Genomic DNA, 27,508 nt, shown 5'->3' on the forward strand with positions numbered 1-27,508 from the left:
TCCAATGGAAGTGAGAGACAATACCACTTTCACAAGAAAAATGATTATAACCTAGAAAACGTGACCATAGAAAATATTCAAGCCTGTAAGAGATGTGGATTAAATCAGTAAAAACCTGTCATTCTATACAACCCACTCTGCAGTAATTAATAAAAGCAACAATGACAAAGCTTGGAAGCAATGCTGTCAAACCAGAACTTTATTTCACAATTAATGAACATCTGAAAGAAGGGAAGTAAATATGAGCACACATAATGAAAGGGGTGCTCAGGGGATCAGATCCAAAGACGTGTACGACAAGAAAGTGACAAACAGATTAAGGATGCAGTTCGCAGCTCAATTTGTTTTTACAGCACAATGGAAGTGAAAGGCAATGCAGCCCTTAGACTCGGGATTTTTTAATAAACTCTGTTTTAATAACCTGGAACCCAGCCCTGTAATTAGCTGTAATTTACTGAGATATGGAATCTTGAACACAATATAATGAAAACTGAAACCTCAGAGGAGGAACATGAAAAAAATACAAGTCATAAAAATACAATTATTGCTGCAAGGAACTTACAGCTATTTATAGAGATAAATCTAAGACTATGTCACATTGATAGAACAGTGGGAAGACAGATTTTTGGCCGATCTGTGATTGAGTCTGATTTCGTTTTTTCACGTTCAGTGCCCCTTCCTCTGGGCACATAAATCCCAGAAGGCTGCATATAGCTGAGCCCTTCCCAAGACACTAGAGGTCCAAGGTGTCATGCCAAAAGGTTAGCCAACCAGGTGACCTTCTGAGGTCCCCTTTGGAGGCTCAGTTACATACACGTTGGGATCATCGGCCCCTGCCCCCATGCAATGCTCTATGGAAATTCTACCAAAATGCTTCTTCAAGGAGGAAAGACTCATTTATCACCTTTTTAGAAAGCATCCATGGACGACATCAGACTGTCTCAGCGTTCATGGTTCTTTTCTTCTATAAAATAAGACGTGATCCTTTTGGGACAACTAAATTAATAAATCCTGAAATTAATAAACTGTACCAAGACCCACAAATTTGTTTTCAATAGAATAGTTAAATTTAAATGGCAATTTTAAAAACTGAAAAACTTCTCTATCTCTAGCTGGAGTCCTCACTGGAGGTTGACAATTAGGGGTGAGACAACAGGAAACCATGTATCCTGTCGTGGAACACAACGTGTAACTCCTAGCATTGATTTAGAATCTACATTATTTATCAACATATTACAAGACTGTGACAGCACTGTCAACGTGTTAACTATGAAGCCCCTTTCTAGGATAAGAAGGGCAGGCAAGGGCCTCCTGCTGCAGGCTGCAAATCCATCACAGCTTAAAGTCTGGCCAGACCCTCTCTCTGCTTAACTGTGGAACTGAACAGGCTCGCTGAACTATTTTACAGGGACCTGAACGCTGGAACAGAACACGTAAAACGGTCTGGCAGCTGCATGTCAGAGGCCTCACCAACCTTGCTCTCTGTGCTTACGGTACCAACAGAGTCAGTTCCAAGCGATTCTGGGATGTCCGTAAGGCTGAGAAGAGAAAGAAAACGTAAGACTGATTAGGTCAGCAGTCTCTGGCGCACTGGAAATTAATCTCATTTTAAGAAAGAGCTACAAGCACAGTATAAATGGCTATTTTCATTTACAGCTGAAAAGTCTTTGACCCTAGGCCCTAAATGAGGCCCTCTATTTTTTTAAATACCAGCCGTAAGTAACATTTCACATGGCTCTTTGAGACCTCGATCTGAGACACTCACTGATCCATGATGGAGTAAGTTTAGAAAATGCTGTTCCCTGCGCCTTGAGATCCCCGGCCAGTTAGGACACTGACGTTCTGCAGCAGGTGTGGTACCTGCTCTGTTTCATCAGCTTCCCAGAGTTTCTGACCACAGAGGAGCTGGCCTCTCTGTTAGAGCGCCAGAGTGGCCCTGCTAAAGGAGGGACAAAGGCGACACGCCTGCTGAGCCCTCAGTCGGTTCCTGGGTGCTTTAGTCATCAGCTCCCTTGAAGCAGGGGTGACGGCCTCTGCTTCTCTGTGATCCCCCGATGCAGGGCATCGGGGGTCACTCAAGTAGTTCGTGAGGCAGGGAAAGAAGGAAGGAGAGGATCAGATGACAGGGAGGGGGCAACCGCAGGTGCCGAGGGCAGGAGAGGAAGGGAAACAAGCCCCTGGTCACCCCGGTCAGCTGGGCTCTGCTGTCTGGACAGTTAGGACCCAGCACCACTGCGCCTTCACCTCTCACCAGCCATGCCAAAGCTCTTCTTGGATTGTTCTCTATCCCGAACAGGGTGGCCAGGCACGCAGCTTAGCAGTCAGGACCTCAGTCCTTGGGCTGCAGCGGCAGGAGCCAGAGCAAAGTCGCCACAAGGGCTGTTTGAGGCCCAATGAAGGACTGAAACAGACGCTGTGTCAAGGTTCCCTACCAGTCGAGAAAGGAAGAAACACACAAGAAGAGGAGCAAGGAAGAATCTGAGCTGCTGGGAAGCAGCCCTGCGCCCTGGGCTGTGAGCAAGCCTGGGAGAGCAGGGCCAGGCTGAGCAGCACAGCAGTAGCGCCGTCCCCTGCGGCTCCCTACCTTGGGCCGGTAGCCCTGCTCGGCCATCATCTTCGCCTCCTGCCGCAGCAGGGCGTCTGTGAGCTGCTCTGCCTGCCTCGCCTCTTCTTCCTCCTCCTCCTCCTGCTGGTCCGCTTCCCACGCCTGCAGCTGGCGCTCTGCAACCTGGGCACCGAGAGCAAAGTCACCTGGGACGGGCCACAGGGCAGAACCCTGCCTCTGATCCAGAGGGACAGGCTCAGTTCCCCCTGCTAGAGCATCAGCGCTCAGCACTAGTAGTGGCAGTGCCCTCATGGGAAGGACATTCATGGTACTGAATGGTACCATGGTACTGGAGAGGTTATGTGTGTGGTAAAATGCACCTTGTAAAAAGCTCTGGACGTAGCCATGTGTTGGGAAGATCCTTTTGTGTTAACTATTAGGTACTGAATTGAATAAAAAGAGACTTGTGGCCAGTGAGCCAGGTGCTTGCAGATGCAGCCAGGAAAGAGGCGAGGAACGGTAACAGCAGCCTTGTTCCCACAGGAGACGGAGGACACAGAGCGGGGCTGGAGCTACAACCAGGAGGGTCAGGGTTCCAGCGGGAAGTGAAAAGGGATGCTCTGAGCTCCCAAACGTGGGCTTCCTGGACAAGGTCCAGGCCAGGCTGTGGAAATAAGTCAAGGGTCCCTGAACCCTGTGCCATGATGGCGCAGGAACCTCAGCAGGGCCTGCTGCCCGTGCGTTCATCCCAGGGCTCAGCCCCACCTGGGCTTCCAGCTCCTGCTTCCTGGCCGATTTCAGTTCTTCGCTCTCCTCTTTCTCACGATGAGCTGACTCTCTTGCCTCCTCAAGATCTCGAATAAGTTGCTCTCTGTGTCTCAGGGATTCCTCTTGCTCCCGTCGGTTTTGTTCAATCTTTTCCTGTATTTGTTGTTGTCTCCCTGTCAGAACCTATCCTCAGCGGAAGGGAAGAGGGAAGATTTTGGTTAGACTTTAACAGATGCCTGTTCTATCAGCCGTGGACAGTCTGCAGCTGCAGCTACATGGAGACCCTGCCTAATCCTCAGCCTCAGGCCCAAATACACCAGATGAAGGCAAGCCCAGACTACGGGATCAGTCCAAACAATCGGCCACGTTTCCCACGCGGCCCATCGCACACAGAGTGCACGTGGACTGTGCGTATGGAGACAGCCGAGCACCAAAGAGATCAAAGCAGGCAGGGATGGAGCTCTGTCCCCAGGGCACAGACACACAGCAACAAGGTGACTCTCACTCCCTATCAGTGAGTTCTAGAAAAAGTAAGAAATCACAAGCCACGTAGATGGCCAGAGGCAGAGTCTGGGTCACCCCACCAACCTTGTGGATTTAAATTTACTGCTCAAAGCAGAAACCTGCTGTGTTTGATTCTTGGCCAGAGCAGGATTATGTCCAGATGATGGTCAGGACTTGGGAACCAGGAACAGCAGGAAGCCACCTGCCATACCCAACAGCCATGCTCTCTGGGGGCGACAAGTAAAGTGGCCACAATGAGGGGGAACATTTTAAATGGGGGGAAAAAAATAAAAAGATGCTGGAGAATATCTGGTATTCACAAAAGTGAAAAAGCACCAGTTGAGACCAGATTTCCCATGGGTTCTAAAATGTAGCATGCTGGCATGCACAGAATATAATTTCCATTTTAAACCACTTTAAGATAACTTCCAATACATGGATAATACAGACCTTTTTCCCCCCAAAACATTTCCATTGAATTGGGTTGTGTCTTTTAATGCACTACTTATATATGACAAATAAAACAGTCATGTTCCTTAGTCTACTTCTGGTTTTGCACTCCAAGAAAAAAATCCTAAATGTGGAAAAGGCTTCTGCACCAAGATGTTCACTGCAGTAATATATAACAGCTCAAAATCAGAAAAAAAAATGGATCCACAAAAGGAAATGGAAAAACAAACTTCTGTATACTCACAAGATATATTACACAGCCATCAAAATATTTACAAAGAAGATATAATAGTATAATAAAATGATCGAAATCAAATAGCTCAGTATAATATGTAGAAAAAACATTATCCATAGAAACAGAAGTGTAGAAGGAAATAAATAGTGGCTGTGTAGATGATGTAGATGGTGACTGTTTTTTTACTTTTTACTTTTCTGTACTGAATTTTTTCCTAGTAAGCGTATATACTTTTATAATGATATTGAAAGTCCACTGAAAATGCCCAGAGGGGACTCTGTTCCAGAACATTTGGCAGGGTCAGCACGTGGTCACCAACCCCAGACACCCGCCCGGCCACCTGCGCCCCTTCCTGGATTACCTCGCTCATCAGCCGGTCTCGAGCACTCCTCTCACGGGCCCACTCTGCCTCTCTCTTTTCCCACATTTCCTTAGCCTCCTCCCTAGGGAGACACAGAGAGGATGACAGCTGGATCCTTACCACCACCGGTGGTAGAAGAGAACCAAAGAACTAACAGGGCTCCAAGGCACCAGGTAGCACACACCTTCTGTGCGGCCGACCTCCAAATAAACTTTCAGCAGATTACAGGGAAGGACAACTTCACAGAAAGTATTACTATCGTAAGTACTTTAAGTTCCCTTTTTTAACACTCCATTTCCTTACAAAAAGCACTGGTGAAGACATGCATCCAGGACATTGAAACACTGAAGTGAATGAAACCATCGGGGCTGGAGAGGAGGAGGGGCACGCCGGTGCCTGAGCTCTGTCACCATGTTCCTGCGGTCACTCCATGTTCCTCACAGGTCACCCTGTGGCCTGGGGCAAGTGAGTGACTGCCTCGACTCCCCGTGACCCAAGTACTCTGTGACCCCAGCACTGGGCTGGATGTCAGGATTAAACAGGAGGAGGACCATAAAGCACTTAGCACAGTGTCTGGCACACGGTAAGTGCTCAGTAAGTGTTACCTGTTATTCCAATACTTCAATTTACCAGATTAAGTTTTAGGATCCAGACCCATTCATATAGACCTAAGCAGCATTCAACGTCTCCATAATTTATAACAATTTCAAGTTTCTAAGATCTCAGATGAACAGATCCTTACTCTAAACCCTAACGGCTTCCACCTTAAATAACCCGAGAGAAACACCCCACAAGCCAGGTCCATTAGCCAAGATGTGCTCCTCACGAATAATGGACAGAGGAACAAGGACGGGAATTTCATCAACAGCAGACAACACTCACGGCGACCTGCTGACCTGCGGGGATGGAGGCACAAGTAGAGGCCGGGATGCCACCTCTCACCTCAACAGCATCTGCAGCTCCGCCTCCCGCGCCCTCTCCAGGTGCAGCTGCTCCTCGATGACCCGCTTCATCCAGGCCACGTCGGCCTGGGCCTGCTCCCTCCGGGCCAGGTGCACGCGCTGGTTCTCGTCCTCCTCCTCCAGCAGCGCCTGCAGGATGCGCCTGTCTGCCTCCTAGAGGAAGGACGAGGAAGCGCAGTGGGCGCGGTGCCCAGCCCTGCAGTAGCAACAGCCTCAGCTCCGCCAGCCCCTCGGCACTGAAAGCAGGCGTTCTGGGAAGACATGGGCTGTTTCCAGAGCAGGCAGGGTGTGATCACTTAGGGATGGTTTAGACGCCACAGAGGCCCAGGAGCTTTTCTCTGCCCACAGGGAGAGACCCTCTGCCAGCACACGCACATCTCTGCCCTCGGACACATCTGGTAGCACAGCTTTTTAGAACACAATTTGCCAGCAATTCCACTTCACAGGATATAAGCTACAGAGACAGAAATGCACAGAGATATATGCACAAAGTGCTCCCTGCAGCTGTTCCGTAAGAGGAAAGCCGACTGGGGTGGGAGAGCAACTCTCCTGTCCGGTCTCAGTGAGGGAGCCCATCAAAATACTTGCCAGGAATACTGAGCAGCTAGTCAAAAAGAACAAGCTCAGTCTAAGAACACTGGTCTGGAAGCCTGAGGTACTGTACTAAGCCTGTACTCTTAGGTACTATGCTGTGCAGTGCCACTTCAAGTACATTTAAAAATGAAACTGAAAACCCCCCAAACTCACCACTTCCCTGTATGTGTGTCTATGTAAATACAGTTGATTCCTGAACAACATGGGTTTGAACTGTGTGAGTCCACTTACACACAGATTTTTTTCAATAAATATACTACTTGTATTTTTATTTTACAGATCTTTAAATTAACTAAGTGTGGGAAAAGTGTTTGACTACAGAGTACAGTACGTAAACTGAAATGAACTAGGGTTTGAGTCCCGATTCTAACCAAACTGTTTTAGCTTCCTGCCCTTCAGTGGGTCATTTATCAATTCCTTTGTTTTTGAGGCAGAGAGAGCAGTACGCGGGTTTTCAACTCGGTGGGGGTCAGCACCCCTAACCCCCACGTGGTTCAGGGGTCAACTGCCTATCTAGAAAGATGTACACCCAAACAGACACCTCTGGGAGGGGCAGGGATTGCAGGGGCTGCTGGTCAAGGGGGGATCTCACTTGGTGTTTTCTTATGAGAACGCACCCATTACTAAGCAATGGAAAACATGCTTTTCAAAAGAAAGTGAAAGAAACGCCAGGCTGTCCCTTCAGATTTACCAGTTCCTCTTGGATCTGCTGTGTACGTCTGTTGAGCTGCACGTTATACTGATGTCTCAAAAAGCGTCTAGAAATGAGAAAATATGGGTTGCCTTCAGTGTTTCCTAAAGAATTAAGCAGAGGTTAGACAGCTGCTTTCTGCAGACTGTATCCTGTTCGGTTTCAGGGTTACCAGTGCACGTCTGAGAAAGTGAGAGGCTCGCCCGCTTGGGGAAGGCAGGCGAGGGGTTGGGGGTCCTTCTCACACGCACCCCAGCTCCGCCTTCTGCCACAAGGCTGCCATCCGCTTCCGCTCTTCCTCCAGCCTCTCCAGCTCCCAGCGCTGCTTCAGCAGATTCTCCTGCTCCTTCTTTAGTTTGGTGGCCTATGGGTACAAGACGGTAAACCCAGGTAAGCGCGTGAGAATCAGACTTCCTGCATCCCTCAGCAGACACGACGCAACAAGGGTGGCCTGGCCACCTGGTGCCAGGATCCCCTTCCACCTCCGGGGCTCTAAGCCCCTTGGCCCAGCTCATTCATTCATTTTGCTGGGTCTTCCCAACCCTGCCGACAAGGATGAACCCCTGCCCTGTGCTCCCACAGGGCCCTGCGCTGTCCAAGCCTATTGTAACTAAACATCTGTCTCCCTGACCTGACACAGCTCCCAGCTGTATCCCTAGCAGCCAGCCCAGTGCTCGGCACTTAGAATACGTAGTGGGCACAAAGGATCTAGTTCTTGAATCATTCTGGCCTGGGAAAGCGGGGGAGTGCTCCCCTCGCCTGAATGAGAAGATCCAGCCCCCCAGAGCAACTGTGCACAGTATTCTCAAAACAGCTTCCTGGACCAAAGATCCTCATGGTTTGTGCCTCGAGACCCCCAAACTGCTAGTCTCCCACGAGAGCTGTGTGCTGGATCATCAGACTAAGTCAAGTCTACTAAGAGCACTTGAAATCCAAGTTCTCAGGAGGCTCTCAGACAGCAGGCCTCTCTACACACGTTTGAGAGGACAGGTGTTATCTCCTGATGGTTAACATTCTAGAATCTGGGCACAGAAAGAACCACAGATGAGAACACGTGTCAGAAGGAGAACCCAGCGTTGTTTCCCTTCTTAGAATCGCCCCCCGGATATGATCTCTGTTTAGTGCAGCTTTTTAAACGCCCGTTTCCTAACAACAAGGAGCTGCGAGCAAGGAGGCCCTGGTGGCCAGGGCTCGCCCTCACCTCCATCTCCTTCACCTTCAGCTCCTCCATCTGCTGACGCAGCGCGTCTGCCTGCAGTTTACCCTCCAGTTGCCTCCTCTCCTCTTCTGCTTTCATCCGTTCCAGCGCTTCCCGGCGGGCCGTTTCATATTCATTTTCATACCGTTTTTCCTTTTCCTCTTTGGCGACTTCTTGCTGCATGGAGCCAAAGGGACCCGGGGGTCAGTATCTGTAGCACGGAGCTCACAAAGACCCAGCTCCCCACCACCAGTCAGCAGGCCTCAGGGCCCGTTCCTTATTCCAACACATCTGTACCGGAGGAGGCCATGCACTTATCAGCTGTGTGGCCCAGGCAAAGGTGCATCTTCCTGGGCTCAATTCTCACTGTGGGAACCATGGGAGTGGTGCTGCCCTCAGAGACGAAGCTGGGGAGGCTCTCGGCACAGTGCCTGGTACGGAGGAGGGGCTCAAGAACACCGGGGTTCCTTCCCTTCCACAAGTCAACAAAACACTTTCCAAAATGAACCCAGAGGTGAAGCAATAGGTCCACGGAGGTGTGGACTTTTATCCCCAGAGTTGCTGCTATAAACCAAGGTTGAGAGTTTATGACGTGAATTACATCAAAAGAGGGTGCTGCAACAGAAACAACCTTTAAGGATGCATGTTGCATCTACCATCAACCAGCCCTGGACGCCTTGTCTTATTCTGCCCCTGGGAGTGATCACGTAGGATTCTTGTCTGCATAAGAACAGCAAACATTCAGTTTTAACATGTGTTAAGTAAACCAAGAAAAAGTCTATTCCTGTATTGGAGTCATTAACATTGAAAACAAGAAACAAATTCAGAGACATGGAGACAGTCTCCCAACACATACCACACCTGTTTTTTTTCCTCTTTCTGTGCTTCCCAAGAGCTTATCACATGTTTCTTGTGAAGTTCCAATTCAATCTGAGGATGAGAAGGCAGAGAATAAACTTCCTCACTGATTCATTGGACACATATTCACTGCCGAGTACAGTGTCATGGCCTGGAATGTGGCCAGGTGTCTTATAAGGAAGCGCATGGTGACCCCAACATATACAGTCTGATTGCAAGTCAATTAGAAAACCAAAGGACCAGTCAATTCTAAACCATGTCAAGAATTGGAACAAAGTAACAAACTTTTCTTCCAGTACCCTTGGGGCTGAGCCCGAACAGGTCAGCAGACACTGAAATGGAAATCTAATCTCAAAGGCCACCCTGGTAGGTCTAAAGCCTGCCAGGCCCCAGGGCAGAAGCTGGATGAGGAAAGACTCAACCTTTGGCCTGGCTCCCCAGTACTCCCTCTGCAAAAGAGCAGCTGTAAAAACATGCACTACCTGTATCAATAGATGCAACAAATTTGGGGTAATTAATAAGAGATTTGGGTTTAAACAATCTTTTGGATCAGAAAATGAATTGTACCACTGTCCAAAAGCTTTCGTTTGGGAAATTGTTTATAAAAGTTTTTAATTTCTTCCTCAACTCACACATGTAAACATTTGCAACTAACTTGAATGTTCTGAATAAACATCTGAGTAGGACTTTGGAGGAGCCACTGAAATCTACAAATGGCTGGGAAGAGGAGTCCTCCCAGGTTTAGAGCTAACCGCACAACACTCCAGAGCAGCCAGATGCTCTATTACTTGTGACTGGCAATTTCTACATGAAGTTATGAGTATGTAAGTTAACACACCAAGTATATACACAAACTATAAACTGAAATTAATTAATTATATCCTTCATGGGATTCTCTCCCTCTAGCCCAATCTCTGCTGAATGATGTCACCCCAGCCAAGACGCCCCGCTCTCTCCTTGCCCCAAAGCCTGTGGATTTGTCCCCCTTTCTCCTGCCACCCCAGTTCTGACCTTCACCATTACTTGCCTGGGCTGCGGCAGCAACCCCTCAATTGATATCACCGCTTCCGGCCCACCTCGACATTACTGCCAAAGCTGCTGCTCCCCAAAATGCAGCTGGGACCCTGTTGCACCCCTGCTTAACATCACGCAGGTGCTCCCCAGCACTTCCAGTGGAAGGCCATATGAGGCCGTCCAAGGTGGCCCCTTCTGCCTACCAAGCCTCTGCCCTTGGGGTCCCCCCTCCCCATCAGACGTCCCAACCTCACAGCCACTTGTAGCTGTTAACCGAATGAACCAGATCTTCTGTGTGGGGCTTCTTTTCAGGTTGGCTGGAGTGATCTCTGTTTCACCCCAGCACAAGATGCAAGCTTAAAAACAAGACGGGAAACATGACTTCATCTACTTAGGCAAATCAACAGAAGGATCTCCTTGGTTTTCACCTCTCGAAGTTTGGGGTTGTTCTTTTTCCAGTGTTCATACAAAAGCTGTTCAGCAATCTGTCAAGAAAACACAAAGAGGGAAGCCTGATGTCACTTTTCCAATCTGTCCACATTTTGGATAACCCACAATAGAAGCCAGCTCAGGCTAAGAGCTCCTCCACTGGCACGCCGGCACTGTGCCTGCCCTTCAGACCTCCCACATGCCTCACACGCACGGCGCTGGGAGCCAGACACCTGATTGGAAGCACACAGTGCTGACAAATGACTCTTATAATGGTAACAAAAGGGGGCCAAAATCTGATGCTACAGATGGGTCCTAGATACTAAAGATCTGTTTCAAAATATACAACAGGCTTAAAAACAGAGTTTTGGGGCTCACCACTGCACACGACTACTTTGGAAGATAAAATATACCACTCCCAGCCCTTTGTGGGACCAGAGAACTAGAATAAAGAAAAAGGACTCAGATGTAATGATTAAGGGGCCAAAGAGAATAGAGATGACTCATGGAAAACATACATAAAGAACAACTCAGAGTAAGCACTTTTCCCGACTGGCTCTGGAGTGAACTGCCGTCTCAACAGGTCAGAGCCCCCGAGGGGACCCCACGTGGCATCACTGACAGGCTGGGGACTCCCGCTCTGCAGCCTCCTAAAAAGCTACTTACCAGTTTCCTTTGCTCCTCTCGGGCTGACTTCAGATTCCCGTGCTGCTCCCGGATTCTTCTTTCCCTCAAGTTCATGCTCAGCCTCAGCTCCTCCAGTTCTCTGGCCAGCAGGTCCTGCTCCTCCGCCAGAAGCTGCCCAAGTCTCTGCCGTCGGGCCTCCAGACGCTTCCTCCTCTCCTCCTTCATCTTCTCCCGCTGGTAGGCGTGCATGCTGGGTAAGAAGGAGCCACCATCAACCAGGTGTGCTACAGCCGCACAGGGAACATGTGGCTGGTTGTGTGGGTGACAGAGGCTGAGGCAGACAGAATGTGGCGATCCGGGAAGGTTTCTTCCAGCCAAAGTGAACAGAGGTGACAGAACCACTATGCATAATAGAATATTGTTTTTGCAAGAAGAAAATGTATAATGGGCTTATATATGCGCGTGCTAACAGTACCAGCTAATATTATTTGAGCAGTTACCGCGTACCAGGTACTACATACCTGGACGGTTTTATATTAATCATCACATAAATCCTATAAAGTAGGTTCTGTTTTAGCCCCTCTTGACTGATGAGGAAACTGAGCTCATTCATACAGCAAGTGACACAGTCAGGGTTTCTATCTAGGTCTGTCTGACTCCAAAACCTATGCTCTTAACCTCAATGTTTTTACATGTATTTCTACAGAAAATGGGTGTATGTGTGTATACATATTTACACACAAACACAAATGGAGAGGAGTATGGGAGGATATGCACCAGACAGTTCATTGTGGTTCTCTCCTGGGGGTATGGGGTTACGAAGGAGACTTCCACATTCTACATACATTTCTCATCATTTTATCTTTTCAGTGCGAATGTGTTACTTCACTGATGATCTTTTTTTCAATTTCCAGTTGGAAAGACATCACTGTGCAGGTAATCCATGCTGTCCAGCCACCCTCCCCCAGGTCCTTAAGGTCACATCTCCTGACAGCGAGTGGCCCTCAACCCTAACCCACGGCGGTCACCACACAATTACCTCCTCTGGTAGGAGGCCTTGGAGCTCCATTCTGCCTGTTTGGAGCTGCAGATGTCAGACACCTTGAAGTAGCGGTTGTTCTGATCCCACTGCTGCCGAAGCTGGGCCTCCTGCTCCCGGCGTCGCTGTCGCGCAGCCTGCTGATCCGGGAGCCTCCGGCTGCACCAGGAGGAGGGCAGCGTGGGGAGTGCCATCTGAGGAGAACAGCAGTGATAAGAAAATGAGCCTGCTGCAACCCCTCATCCCTTTAAATTAGCGTGATCCTCACCCCTTGGCTGAACACTGGAATCGCCTGGTAGAGCCTGGGCCTCACTCCAGACCAGTTAAATCAAAAAAGTCTTAGTGTAGGCCCCCAGGCACCAGCATTTTAAAAATGACTTGTCGGGCTTCCCTGGTGGCGCAGTGGTTGAGAATCGCCTGCCGATGCAGGGGACACGGGTTCGTGCCCCGGTCTGGGAGGATCCCACATGCCGCGGAGCGGCTGGGCCCGTGAGCCATGGCCGCTGAGCCTGCGCCTCCGGAGCCTGTGCTCCGCAACGGGAGAGGCCACAATAGTGAGAGGCCCGCGTACCGCAAAAAAAAAAAAGACGTAATCAGGGCTGCATATCATCTACTTAAATAAGCGTGGACTGCACCAGGCTGTGAGCCAGACATCATGAAGGGCACTGCAGGCAGAGACAGAGAACCAGTCCTGGCAATGCTGGACAAGCACACTGGGCACTTCTATGCTCTGCCTAAGGTAACATAGATAATAATTTAAGGAATACGTGTGTGTGCCAAGCCCTTGACATATACGATCTTTTTCATTGTTACTATCGCCCCATTTTTTGGCAGGTGATAAAACTTAAGTTCAAAGAGGTAAAATGACTTGCTCAAGATCACAAAACCAGAAAGTGGAGGAAATTTATAAAAGAGCTGGGATCCTAATTCATGTTAGTCTGAGATGAGGGCCCGGGCTCTATAGAGTGCAAGAGGCTGCCTGTTGGGACCAACATGCCCTGGCTTCGGCAACCCGCAGAGAGTGGCCCAATCCAGGTGTCACATCTGGAAGTGTTCTGGATTAGCATGGAGGGAGATCCCTCATCTTACGGATGGAGAAACCACCACCCAGAGAGAGGAATCAATTTGCATGGGTCAAGGAGCAATCTGGGGACACAGCTGGAGATTTGAAAGCAGAACCAGTCTCACTCCGGACACCTTTTCCCCTGGTCCAAAAGCTGCCCTATGTGCAGGGTCTACACAGTGCTTGGCTGTGACAATGCTTAAGGAGCTTCTGTTGAATAAGCAAACTAAGAGTCTTCCGATCCCGAAGGAAAATGATCTGCGTGTATGGGCCGAGTTTAGCCTGAGGCTGCCAGTTTATGATCTGTCTTCAGACTGTGGCAGGCTTGACAAACTTTTTTCCTTGCCCTGTGAGCCGCCCGCGGATAAATCTTTGCACCAGGAGTCAGAAAACTTAAGATTCCGGTCCCGGATCTGCCACCAACAAGCTGGGCTGCTCCCTGAAAAAGTCGCATTCCTCGGTAACAAAAGCGGTTACAGAGGAAAACGTCGGACCCAGAGCGCGCGGGGAATAGAGTGAGAACGGGAAGCCGAACCCCCGGGCGCTCTGCGATCGCGTCCTGCGATGGCGGGCGCGCTTCCCGCCAGCGCGGGGCCGACTGCAGCGGGGCTCTGAGGGTCCGGGTCCCAAAGCCGGCCCCCGGCCGAGCCCAAACCTCCGACTTACGTTTCTCTGCGCCCCGGAATTTTCGAAGGCTGTCCCGGCCCGAGCTGCAGCATGTCCCAACCGAGCCCGGCCGGGCCCGCGGCGACCCTCTCGGGCAGAGCTGCACCTACGCCGGCCGTTTCCCCGCTCGTTGCCGGGGCAACGGGTCGGCGACGGAGCGCCGCGAGGGCCAAGCCTCCTGCAGCGCGATTACTAGGCGCGCAGAGAGGAAAAAGAAGGCTGTGTTTTTCTCTGGTGTCCCCGCGTGATGGGTAGGAGCTCAATGGCAAACGTCGCTAGTCCTGGAAACAGGCAAGGAAAGAGGAAAAGAATCCATTCACTACACCAAATTCAGGATGAAGGTGAGGATGGGGGGAAATCAGAGGGATATGATAGGGGAGGTGATTATAAGCCAGTGGTTCTCAAACCTGGCTGCGCATGAGAATCATCTCGGGAGCTCTTAAAAATCCAGATGTCCAGGGCTTCCCTGGTGGCGCAGTGGTTGCGCGTCCGCCTGCCGATGCAGGGGAACCGGGTTCGCGCCCCGGTCTGGGAGGGTCCCGCATGCCGTGGAGCGGCTGGGCCCGTGAGCCATGGCCGCTGGGCCTGCGCGTCCGGAGCCTGTGCTCCGCAACGGGAGAGGCCGCGGCGGAGGGAGGCCCGCATACCACAAAAAAAAAAAAAAAATCCAGATGTCCAAACCAAACTCCAGACAAACCCCATCAAGCTCCCTGAGGGTATCAGTGGTTGTCTAAGCCCCCCAGGTGCTTTCGACGTGCAGCCAGCTCGCAGAACCGCTGGCATCAGTAGGGACGAGTTACTGGTAACTTTCTATTGTCTTAGGATAGTGGCGGGTTCAAGTCTTCATTCTCTTAGTGTGTTTTATAACTCGCAGGTGTTACGTGTATTATCTTATGTATCAACTATTCCATTAAAAAAATAAAAACATCCGCTCTTTGATTCATGCTCTTTTCATTTTCCCATTCTTGTCGTCATTTACTCTCTCTTTCATTCCTTCCTCCCTTTATTCCATTCTCTGTTTTCCAGGATGCAGCATAATGTCCGGTTGAACAGTGTGGCCTCTGCTGCAACCTCCACCACGCTAGTCATGTGGTCTTGGACAGGTCACTTCATCACTCTGTGCCTCAGTGTCCTCGTCTGTGAAATGAGAATGTAAAAGTAATTGAAAAAGGAGGCCGTGAGACTGGGGAGGCTCTGATGCCTCTGTAGCCTATGCAAGCCAACCTAAACCGAGGCCAGAGCCAATGCACTCGAATCCGAGAAAATGAAACTTACCAATCACCAACAGCCAGCTAGGCGTTCCCAAACAAGGCAACCCCTTAAGCGATAGCCAATCAAATGATTTCCTTGCTTTCACATCTTCTTTCTAAAAACCTCTCTCCTAGATTCTGCCCGTAGAGCGCTCCTGACCACCTTTTCTTTGGTGCTGCCTGATTCAAATCAGTAAGTCTTGAAAATTTTACGATGCCTCAGTTTAGCTTTTAAAAATAATACCATCAGGGCTGCTTTTGAAAATTTTACTATGCCTCAGTTTAGCTTTTAAAAAGAATACCATCAGGGCTGCTTTCTAGGGTTGCCCTTGTGAGAGGAAATGAAGGTTTAAATGGAGAGGGCCCAGCAGCAGAGCACCTGGTGCATCTCAGGTGAGCACTGTCTCTCACATCCCCCTTTACTTGACACATGTTTACTCAGCATCTGCCCTGCCTCATGCATGAGATTCCCCAGGGTTAGCCTCCGATTGGTCCCAACCCCTTTGGCCAAGGTCATGGCCACTCTTCCATATTGTGTCCCCAGTGGAGAAGGGAAGCAGCCACCCACTCTGATCAACCCAGCCAGAGCTGCCCACACAACAAAAGAGCCCAATAAATAAATACTTGTTGATGGGCCTCCTTGAGTGTGGTAGGAACTTTAGAAACATGTGAATTGTGTTGTGGGAGACTTGACTTCAGGTCCTGATTTTGTGCCTCTTGGGCAAGGGCCTTCCACTCTCTGGGCCTCAGTTGCCTCATCTGTATAATGGCCTTAAAGGACCAAACAAGCTCCACTACTGGGATCAAGGGCCTAGGGCTTGACTGGCCTGGTCCTGGAAGCCTGAGGCCCCAGGCCATAGCCTCTGGGCCTCTTCTTCTGGAATGGCACTTGTCCAAGGAACCACAGCTTGTAGGAGGTAGAGCCAGGACTTGAACCCAGCTCTGTCTGATTCCAGGGCCTGAACACTCTCTGAAGCACCGAGAGGGTAGGGATCATTACCTTCCCTGCTGTGGCTCCAGTGCCTGGCACAATGTAGGCACTTAATAAATATTCATCAAGAATGAATGAGTAGATTCCCCCCAACTTGAGTCCCTTCTTTTTCTCCAAAAGAAAAAGGGAAAGATGGTATTGAAAGACAACAAAAAGAAAGACATAAAGGGACTAACATTGTTTGAATACCTACCATGTGTCAGATGCTTTTAGATGTAGTTTCTTGTTTAAGCTTCCCTCTGACATGTAAGGTTCCTGCCTGCATTTTGCAGATGAGGAGACTGAGACTCTGAGATCTCAAGCAACTCTCTTGAGGTCACACAGCATGGACGACAAGAGTCAGGATTTACACCCAACCTCCAGAGCTTGTAAATCTCTTTTCAGTCTGCTTTTCCAGCAGCTTTGTACGTGCAGATGTAGCTCTTAAAAGAGGCCAGCAGATATGGGCCAGCTGGGCCATATCAAGAGTTCAGCAATATTAAATATTTAGTGACAGTTTGATGACTACGGCACACGGCACTAGGAGGGAAAGCCTTGGCAGGCAGCCATCGAGGTGGACGCTGCACGCACTGGGCCCTGGGCCAGCGCACCGTTCCTTGGGGCTGTTCTTGGACTTGTCTTTGGGTGTCCTGGCATGGGAGGAGAAAACAGGAATGGGGAGGCGGCATGATGACACGGGAGCGGCTCCCTATTAGCTGAAACGTGACAGTGCTGGAGGCCATGCGATGCCCTCACTTAATCGGCAGGTGGCATTGCCAAGGCACATTTACCTACGCTGAGTTTTCACAGCGTTTCAACATCAACCACCCTGGTTTCTCTCTTCATACCTGAGCTGGGCTCCCCACCCTCCCTAAGACAAGGATGCAGAAGCAGACAGGTGAGCTCAAAGACCCTGGGGCTATGGGGCTGCCTCTCAGAGCCCCAGTTTTGTGTTTTACTAGCACTGAATTGTTTGACTGTTTGACTAGCCCTGAATTATTTCGTATCTCTGAGCTTCAGTTTTCTCACCTGTAAAATGGGGCTAGTAGTGCTGGTTGGTTTAACAGCTGCCTCAACCCAGTGCCGGGCACGTGATTAGCACTTGATAAGTGATACCTGTTGGTGTTATAGTTGCCCTAGTGCCGACAGTTTTCTGCATAGCGCCTGCTCAAGCGCTGGGTTTAGTTCCCTTTCTCCTAAGGGAAGGAGCTGAGAAACTATTACAGGCACACCTTGGAGATATTGCAGGTTCAGTTCCAGACCCCCACAATAAAGCAAATACCACAATAAAATGAGTCACACAGATTTCTTAGTTTCCATGCATACGTAAGTTACGTTTATACTATACTGTAGTCTATTAATTGTGCAACAGCATTATGTCTAAACAAACAATACACAAACCTTCATTAAAAAATATTTTATTGGGACTTCCGTGGTGGCGCAGTGATTAAGAATCCGCCTGCCAATGCAGGGGACACGGGTTCGAGCCCTGGTCCGGGAAGATCCCACGTGCCACAGAGCAGCTAAGCCCATGCGCCACAACTACTGAGCCTGCGCTCTAGAGCCCGCGAGCCACAACTACTGAAGCCCACGCGCCTAGAGCCCGTGCTCCGCAACAAGAGAAGCCACCGCCGTGAGAAACCCACGCACTGCGACGAAGTGTAACCCCCGCTCGCCGTAACTAAAGCCAGCACGCAGCAAAGAAACTCAACACAGCCAAAAAATAAATAAATAAAATAAAATAAATACTTTATTGATAAAAAATGCCAACCATCATCTGAACCTCAGCATGTCATGATCTTTTTGCAATACTCACATCAAAGATCACCGATCGGGGACTTCCCTGGCAGTCCAGTGGTTAAGACTCTGCACTTCCAATGCAGGGGGCGCAGGTTCGATCCCTAGTTGGGAACTGAGATCCCACATGCTTTGCCGAAGAGCAGCCAAAAAAAGAAACCCCGAGAAACAAAAAACAGATCACCAATCACAGATGACCATAACAACTATAATAATAATGGAAAAGTTTGAAATATTGTGAGAATTACCAGTGTCTTGGTGACACAGACACATGAAGTGAGCAAAGTCTGTTGGAAAAATGGCACCGACAGACTCTCTTAACGCAGCGTTGCCACAAACCTTCCATTTGTAAAGAACACAGTATCTGTGAAGTGCAATAGAGCGAGATCTGCCTATACTAATTTGCTCACCACCAGTTGATAAACACATAGCCATTCTCCCAGTTTCCCTGCTTGAGCTGCACACTGATTGGGGTGGGGTGTCTACTCCTCTCTGCGTGTGGTTCAGGAGTAAATCCTGATTTGTCTAAGTCAGCTATGATGGAGCCATGCCCTTGACTGGGCTGGCAGTGGGCTTGAGGCCCAGTCCTGCCCAATGACATTTAAGGGTACATCTCCTGGGGGTAGGGGTGGTTTTGCTGGGTCTGTGGGAGACCTGTGGTACTGCTGCAGCCCTCCTCTCCGGGAGGAAGACCCTGACACAGCTGACCGTGACCTTCGCAGGGAAGGAACAGAAGAATCTGGTCCTTGATGGTGACGTCAAATACGGAATTAACCCACCAACTGGGCCCCCACCCCACAGCTTGGGATTCCTTTTTTTTTTTCTTTTAAGATTTTTGCTTTTTACTATTTTTTATGGTAAAACAGCATACAACCTGAGATCTACCCTCTTAAAAAATCTTTACGTGTACAGTACAGAGTTGTTAATGGATACAGAAAACGTGATCTATACATACCATGGGATTCTTTTTAGAAGGTAAAATAGAGTCTTGTTGCTTAAATAATTTTTCAGTCAGCAGGAAGTACTCCCATACACAGACTTTTCTAGAGCAGCATTGCTCAAAGTACAATTCTTTTTGTTTTAATCCATGACTTTTTGGGGGGTAAAATACACATAAAAATCAACATTTTAACCATTTTAAGTGTACAATTCAGTGGCATTAAGTATATTCATAATATTGTACAACCATCTCAAAGTATGATTTTTTTTTCTGTTTCAACTTTTTTTTTTTTTTTTTTTTTTTTTTGCGGTACGCGGGCCTCTCACTGCTGTGGCCTCTCCCGCTGCGGAGCACAGGCTCCGGACGCGCAGGCTCAGCGGCCATGGCTCACGGGCCCAGCTGCTCCGCGGCATGTGGGATCTTCCCGGACCGGGGCATGAACCCGTGTCCCCTGCATCGGCAGGTGGACTCTCAACCACTGCGCCACCAGGGAAGTCCTGTTTCAACTATTTAATGTAAAAAATCAGGTCATGGAAATATAAATCATCATCATCATCATTCTGCAGCACACATCACACTGTGGGTATGGATATTTCCATGTATTATTGGCAAGAGAAACCACAAGAAAACAAAATAACTATTCAAACACTCCTTTCCCCAGGCAGGTTGGCAGTCAGCTGTGGCCCACATTCACAAGAGAATTCCAAAAGAATGCTGTTCCAGGCGGTACAGCAGGGGCATGGATTAGCGTGGTTGTTTTAACTCTGATCTTTCAGCGCTAGGGCTGGTTTCCTTTCCCACGGCTGAACTTCTGAAGACAGGCCTCACCACGTGCAAATGGCACACTTTCTAGAAAGCAGATGGTGTATGAGACCCTCGCGTATGAGACCCACCCCAAGTGTAATTCTTGGACCATGACAACAGCTGGGGAAGAGATGTCAGAGGTTCCTCCCTAGCTGCCTCTGGGGGATGAGGCCCAAAAGGCACATCTCTGTGACAAGTTCCCCCTGCTGGATCTGACGTCACCACAGCTGGAAAACCACCTGGGCCAGTGTGGTGGAGCTCACCCCAACCAAATTCCTCCGTTTATACGGGGGGCTGAGTCCCAGAGATGGAGAGGTCATGCCCAAATGAGGTAAGTGGCAGAGCCAGTGTCTCTAATGAGAGCAGCTGGTGGCCTCAGCATGTGGAGGTGGAAACAGAAGCTGCAAAGAAGAGAAGACTTGGCCAGCACCTGCTTAGCACTTACTGAACATCTACTGTCCTGTGTGACTTCCCCTTGTCCTCGGTGTCTCTAGGAATTATGGGTTATCGCAACTCCACTTTTCAGATGGGGAAACTGAGGCTTAGCGTGGTTGGCCTGTATAGTGTAAGTCAGATCTCACAACCCCAGAGCCCATGCCGGTTCCATCCTGCTGGGCTGTCAGATGTGGGCACAGTCCACTGAGATGGGGCCTCAAGCCAGTCCTGTGTTTTCCATGCCTTTCCTAAACAGGAGCACCCACTGGCCATGCCTGGATGGCAGACAGCCTCCACTTCCTAAGTTTCTAAGTTCCAGGTGACTGGTGGATGGTGTCGGGCAGCTCCCTTCTCTGCTTAACCTTGAGCCTTCCTCGGCTCCCCCTCTCCTTCCATGTGAAGCCACACTGTGAACAAGCCACTGGACCTGGCACGGTCTGGGCCCTGGCCAAGTCCACCAACCACACTAGCCTTTTCTTTAAGTCTCACGGCCAATGTTTCTGCTGTGCTGTTCCCTCTGCCTAGAAGGCTGTTTCCCCTTCTAACTCCTCCTCATCCTTCAGGTCTTGGTGTAAATGCCCCTTCCTCTGAGAAGCCCTCCCCCACCTCTGACTGGGTCAGGTCCCCTGGCCTCAGAACACACTGGAGTTTTCCTCCATAGTGTTCACTGCAGTGTTAAAGAAATAATTTTAAAAATTAACATCCTAAAAAAAAAAAAAAATTAGCATCCTGCCCACACTAGACCGTGAACTTCATGAAAGCCAGGGACCTGGCTATCTGGTTCCTGCTGTGTGTCCCAGCCTCTGCTCTACTGCTTGGTACACAGTGGGTGCTTAATAAATACCTAGAGAGTGGGTGAATGAAACTATGGCAAGTGGGGCACTATGTCCTCATAGTCGGGGGGGAATGGGGACATGGGCTACAGGGCCACACCTCTGCTGGAGAGGTTTGCCGCGGAACCTGGACAGTGTGCAGGACTGGTTCCTAAAAATTCAGTGCGACCTCTGTTGAGCAGGCACCTGGGATGTTCCCAGTCTCCTCTATTGAGTTTCAGGATCCTTTGTACCCGAGAAAAGCTTTGCCACTCGTCCTGTCCACCGAGGTGTGCCTCCACTCCACGCTCATTGGGACAGTAAAGTTACTGGCCTGGGTCCTGCAGCAAAGCCAGCTGCCAGGGGGCAGTAGGGAGTGAGGGACACACCTCTAGAGCCACTAGTGGAATTAGAAGGTAGAAGGGACTTTTTTTTTTAATGGCCTCAGCTTAGCTTATTTATTTTATTTTTTAAAATTTTGTATTGGAGTATAGTTGATTTACAACGTTGTGTTAGTTTCAGGTGTACAGCAAAGTGAATCAGTTATACATATAGATATATCCACTCTTTTTTAGATTCTATTCCCATATAGGCCATTACAGAGTACTGAGTAGAGTTCCCTGTGCTATACAGCAGGTTCTTATAGTTATCTATTTTATATATAGCAGTGTGTATATGTCAATCCCAATCTTCCAATTTATCCCTCCCCCCCCACAGAGGGGGCTTTTGAAATCATCATGCTGAACCCATTCACTCAACACATGGGGAAACTGAGGCTCACAAAGGGAAGTAGAGTCTGGAAACCAGTCAACAAGAGTCAGGACCAGATCCTGGGTACCCTGAGAGGTGGGCCTGGGCGCTTTCACTCTACTTCCACCCAGAATTACTGAGAGCTGGGGAGGGCATTTCTAGAACCGTCAACATCCTCACCTTCAGCATCCCCATGTGACATATGCTGAGTGCCAACCTGTGTCCCAGGTGGATCCTTAAATTCTTAGGTGCCATCTCCTTGAATAGTCTCAATACTTTGAAGGAGGGGCTATTAGGATACCCATTTTACAGATGAGGAAACCGAGGCTCAGAGAGATTATGTTCTTTGCCCAAGGTCACACAGCTGGAAGTGGTAGAGCTACTAATAGCAATGGTACTTTGTTGTGACACTGTCTTCAGTCAGTGACATGGTTGGGTTTCCTTATAGCATTTTTTCCCCTGAGGCTGCCCCTATAGGTAGAAGATGAGGTGGCATTTCTCCCTTTACTCTGCTGTTTACATGCCCCAAATACTATGTTCATGCAGCAACTGAAAAAAAAGTTCAAATATTTAGCTGTAGTATGCGGTGCTGTTTTCCTGGGATGGCAGGGAGTGGGCCTGCTGGTGTGTGTCGCCTTTGCGTTAATTAGGGAGAAGCGGCAGACGGGCCCCGCAAAACAGCAAGGCGGGTTGGCATGGCAGCTCTTCACACCCAGGGGAGTTGGCTCAACAAAGCCAATTTGGCACATTTCATCCTGCTGAAAACCTGGCAGTTGGCGAGGTGACATCACTGGAATCAATTACCCCCACAATTGCCAGTCCTGGGTAGAAATAACTCAAGAAATCGATTTGTAATAACCACGCCATTCATCGAGGGCTGCCTGCCTGCCAAGTCACCAACTGCCTGATTTACATTAACCCGTTAAACCCCACATCGGCCCTGAGAGGTAGTTACCATTATTACTATTCTCGTTTTACAGGTGGGATAACTGAGGCTCAGAGAGGGGAGGTGTGGTAGGCTCAGTAACGGCCCTCAAAGAGATCAGGCGCTAATCCCTGGAGGCCCTCAGTGTGACCTGATTTGGAAGAGGGGTCTTTGCAGATGTGATTAAGGACCTTGAGATGGAGAGATCATCCTGGATTATCTGAGTGGGCCCTAAATGCCATCACAGGTGTCATAAGAGAGAGACGGGGGACTTCCCTGGCGGTCCAGAGGTTAAGACTCCGCACTTCCACTGCAGGGGGCGTGGGTTCAATCCCTGGTCAGGGAACTAAGATCCCGCAAGCCTTGTGACGCGGCCAAAAGGAAAAAAAAAGAAAGAAAAGGAAAAAAAGAGAGAGAGAGAGAGACTTCACACAGAGGAGAAGGCCATGTGAAGCTAGAGGCAGAGACTAGAGTGATGCAGCCACAAGCCAAGGGAACCTGGAGGCACCAGAAGCTGGAAGAGGCCAGAGACAGATTCTCCTCTAAAACCCTCCGAGGGGGTGCAGTGCTGCTGACACCTTGCTTTTGCCCCAGTGATACAGGTTTCAGCCTCCAGAATGTGGGAGCATAAATTTCGGTTGTTTTAAACCACCAGGTTGTGATCATTTGTTACAGCAGCCACAGGAAACTCATACAGAAAATGACTTGTCCACGGCTAAATAGCTATAAAGTGGAGGTGTTGGGCTTGAAACAGTAAGTGCTCAATAAATGTTACCTGTTATTATGACCAGGTGCACATGGGGAGGCTGATTTATAGGATGAAATGTCCAAAATACCATGAACATGGTCTACTTTATCCATCCCAACAGACTCTGTTGGGAAGGGACAGTCTGAGTAACCCGGATTTGATGATTCCGTTTGGGAAGAAGCTATTAACACTGGGTGGAGCGGGCTCAGGAAAATGATGCAACTTTGTAGTATGAACACCTCACTCCACTGAGTCAATGCCAAGCACTAGGATTAACTCCACTGAGTCAATACCAAGCACTAGGATTAACTCCGCTGGCCAAGCTGGTCCCACAAATCGATTTGAGAGCAGGTGTGCAGCCAATGGAGCAAGTGTGATGGCCCAACAATTCCAAAAGATGAGGTGGCTCCTCTGTGTCTGGCAGTATTTCCCCCAGGACACTTTATTTGTTGTTGATTACAACCTCTGTCCTCTTTGGTTCAGGGTAAACACTCAACACATATGTATTGAGTGTGTGAAGTCTGCCCCATTACAGTAAGCTAAAGGTAGGGATTGATGGCCTATAGCTAAAGCCAGCTGGCTAAATGTCTATGTGGTTCCTCCCCTTTTCCTCCCCTCCCCTCCCCTCCCCTTCCCTTTCCTTCCCCTCCCCTCCCCTCCCCTTTCCTTCCCCTCCCTTCTGTTCTATAACAATTTGATACATTAGGTGGGTCCCAGCAAGGTAAACATCAGCAATGGGGGGAGGGGGAGAGGGTACATGCCGGTCCACAGAGGGGTGTCATAGCCCAAAAGGGATAAGAAGAGTGTCTGCATGGGGTGAGGGTGGCCCAGCACAGGGGGCCAGAGCTTGTGTGAGTGAGAAGGTCATCCTCATGGAAAGGCAGCTTGGTATGTGGTGTCAGAACTTGAGTGGGGTGTAGAGGGTATCCTTGTTGGGGGGAGGGCAGCATCAACAATAAGAAATTGTTACATACGGGGAGTTGGTCAAATAAGTGAACACACTGAAAACAGTGAGAATACTAGGTTTCTCACTGTCTGAGCAGGGAGTTACCAGTATGGAAAGACTAGAATTAACCCTGTGGAGTTAGGCGGGAACTGGATCTATTAGGGAGAACTCATGGTTTTCAATATCGATAAAAGACTATAGAAATAAATATAGATATAAATGTGTGTGCGCACGTGTATAACTCAGTCCACCGATAGGATCTAGGGGCAGTGACACCCCCCAAACCATAAGCACATCTAGGTCTTGGTTTCTAAATACCATTCTCTACTAAAAGGAACCTGGGTTCTACGGAGAAATGGCTGATTTCAGAGCTAGGGCAGAGAAAGTACAAGATGAGCCTGGAATATCTTGTGTCAAACAGTAAGGAAGGGTTTAAAGAATGATGGAGACATGTCAAAAGGACACAGAAGCCAGATTAAAGGGGCTATCAGGGACCAAATCTAGGATACAGTGGGCACCCAAATAAATAATAACAGTAATGGATTGTAACCCATGGAATCGAGAGTCTGTACTGATGGAAATAAATAAATGGAAGGTTTGATGAGAGATGGAATATTTACCTAGTCTCAGAGTACCTCCCTATGAAATATTTATTAATTTCAGAGGAAAAGAAGAAATTCAGAGTGAGAAGCCTGGAAGACACCATCTTATTCAAGTGATCACAATTAACATCATCCATAATCGGACAAATTGAAGTCACCTATCATCTGTTATGATACAATAAGGACACAGCATCACTTCTGTGATATTTCATGATATACAGAATCCACAACTTGCATCTAATCTATGATGCATGGTCTGAACCTAATTGAGAGGAAACATCAGACAAACCTAAACTGAGGGACATTCCCCAAAGCAACTGCCCTGCCTCTTCAAAAGAGTCCAGGTCACGAGAGCAAAACAAAGACTGGGGAATGTTCCAGACTGAAGGAGACTCAAGAGACAGGACCATTACATGCAACATGAGATCCTGAACTGGACCCTTTTGCTACAAAGGACATCCTTTGGACAAATGGCAAAAGTTGATGAGCTCTGAGTATTAGATACATTAAAAATGTATCAGTGTTAATTTTCTGCATTGATGGATGTATTGCGATTCGGTAGGAGAACATCCTTGTTTGGAGGAAATACGCATTAAAGTATTTAGGGTGATGGGGCATTTTGTCAGCAACTTAGGCTCAAATGATTCAGGAACAAAAAGCTATTTGAATTGTACACCTAACTTCTATGTAAGTTTGAGATCGTGTCAAAAAAAAATGTTTTGTGTTGCTTACATAGCGTTAAAAAATTTTTTTTAAATTAGTTGCCAACATCTAAAAATCAAGAGATTTTGCCCTCAACTCTAGGTTTCTGACTTCCCTTGAGAAATCTGAAAAGCTAGCAACTCCAGGAATGAGTTGTGCCACAGTGCCCTTTAGATGGTCTGTGTGATTCCCAGTTCTCCACAGACCCCTCCACACCTTGTTGTGTAACCGTCAGCCCACAGCATCCATTTATGCTTCCAGCCTGGCCCCTGGGACCAGCCCAACCCCTGTCATAAGCTATGGGAATCCATAGAGCAGGCACTTAAAACATTTGTTGGATGGATGGGTGGGTAGACGGACGGATGGACGAACTTTCAAGACATCGCATTAACCCAGAGCATCAACCTATCGCAGCACCTCAAACCCATGTTCCTTGGCAAGACAATTCTTCCAGACTTGAATTTTTTATATCAGCCATAATCTCTGGTGGTTTGGCTGCAATGGAGCAAGTTGAGAAATCAGGGCATTGTCTGAGGCTGGAGGTCCCCATGTGGGCTGTGAACTTTCTGTGGAATTAATGGCAGTGTCTGAAATGTAGGTGGGGTTCTGGCACTGGGTCAAAGTGCTGGGAGGGCTGGTGAGGGAGGCTTCAAGGAGATGATATCTTAGGATGCCTGAGGGTGTGAGGTTGGGTGGGGTGGGAACAAGCCAAAGTTGATGGCTTGGGCTTCCTATTAGTGGGTGAGCTGGCTTTATGGGACATGTCAGGGTTTGGGTCATGGGTGAAAAGTGATGATAGCCTTGTCTCCCTCAGACCCTCTCATTTCCTGACTGTACGTGGGTCGTGTCCTTGGTTTGGAATAGCCTCTTCTCCCATTTTCCCCTGAAAGATTAAATTGAAAATATTGAATAAGGTCTGGCAGTTATTTTTCTGACACCGGTGATTTCTCATTGCCCTTAGGATAAAATCCAAACTATACCACCCTCTACCTAACCCAACAAGCCCCTGCTCACCTCCCTGAGCTCAATTCCTATCCCTCCACTCCTCTGCCTCTTCCTCTCACTTGCTGCACTCCCATTCCCTCCCCCGTTTCCCCTGGCTGCTTGCACACACCAAGCTTTTTGCCACCTTAAGGCTTTTGCACATGTCCCAGACACTCTGGCTGTCTCCTACTTCTCCCTCAGGTCTTGGATCAAATGTCATCACTTCATAGGTACTTACTGCCCCTAACTTCCTACATCCTATCGCCGTCATGTCCTGTCATCCCCTGGCACTCCACCTTGTTTTATTTTCTTCATTTACACTTAGTATTTGAAGTTGTCTTATTTGTGTATTGTGTTATAATGTATTGTATTGTGTTGGGTTGTATTGTGTCCCCAACTAGAATGTCAGCCTCACAGGAGCAGGGATTTGGCTGTACTTTTCATCACTTTATCCTCAGTGACTAGCACAGTGCATGGCACATAGTGGGGGCACAGTTAGTTATTTATTCTGGAATGAATGAGAAGCTCTCAACAACTGTGTGCTAGATTTTAGGACACAAGCACCTAGGTGGGTTGTGGCTGAGGTGAACTGTGCTCCAGACTGTGACAGGCATGTACTCTGAGCTATTGGGCTGAGGTCAGGTTTGAGGAAACAAGCACCAGTCAGGTGTTGATTGAGTTGGATTGTAAACTGGGCTGAATCCATCAGGTAATATCAGACTGTTGAAGTCAGACTCGACCCCAGATTTCAGGTAACAGGAATCCTAGTTAGGCATGGCTGAGTTAACCCGTGACTTGAGCAGTGTCCAACAGGCATAGGATCACTCACGGAGAAGAAT

General features: G+C 48.7%; 1 protein-coding gene and 1 long non-coding RNA gene across 3 annotated transcripts; one reads left to right on the plus strand and one right to left on the minus strand.

The window, feature by feature from the left end:
* Positions 1–1,474: 1,474 nt before the first annotated feature.
* On the minus strand, positions 1,475–14,150 carry TCHP (trichoplein keratin filament binding). Its single transcript, XM_007115599.3, has 13 exons — positions 14,005–14,150; positions 12,276–12,469; positions 11,276–11,486; positions 10,609–10,665; positions 9,170–9,238; positions 8,312–8,485; positions 7,362–7,474; positions 7,111–7,177; positions 5,806–5,978; positions 4,864–4,945; positions 3,311–3,496; positions 2,585–2,728; positions 1,475–1,538 (listed from the first exon to the last, which is right to left on the minus strand). Exons 2-13 carry the CDS (start codon positions 12,467–12,469, stop codon positions 1,506–1,508), a joined length of 1,503 nt encoding a protein of 500 aa, XP_007115661.1. The 5' UTR covers positions 14,005–14,150; the 3' UTR covers positions 1,475–1,505.
* Positions 14,151–14,173: 23 nt separating this feature from the next.
* LOC114485018 (uncharacterized) lies at positions 14,174–25,408 on the plus strand. 2 transcript variants are annotated; one of them, XR_003678458.2, is made up of 3 exons: positions 14,174–14,345; positions 15,390–15,447; positions 25,045–25,408. It is a non-coding gene; the product is annotated as an uncharacterized lncRNA (long non-coding RNA). The 2 variants fall into 2 exon arrangements; XR_008616664.1 differs by lacking the exon at positions 25,045–25,408 and adding an exon at positions 17,669–17,982.
* The last annotated feature ends 2,100 nt before the right edge of the window (positions 25,409–27,508 follow it).

The sequence above is a fragment of the Physeter macrocephalus genome, unplaced genomic scaffold (assembly GCF_002837175.3).
Source record: "Physeter macrocephalus isolate SW-GA unplaced genomic scaffold, ASM283717v5 random_319, whole genome shotgun sequence".
Taxonomy (NCBI): domain Eukaryota; kingdom Metazoa; phylum Chordata; class Mammalia; order Artiodactyla; family Physeteridae; genus Physeter; species Physeter macrocephalus.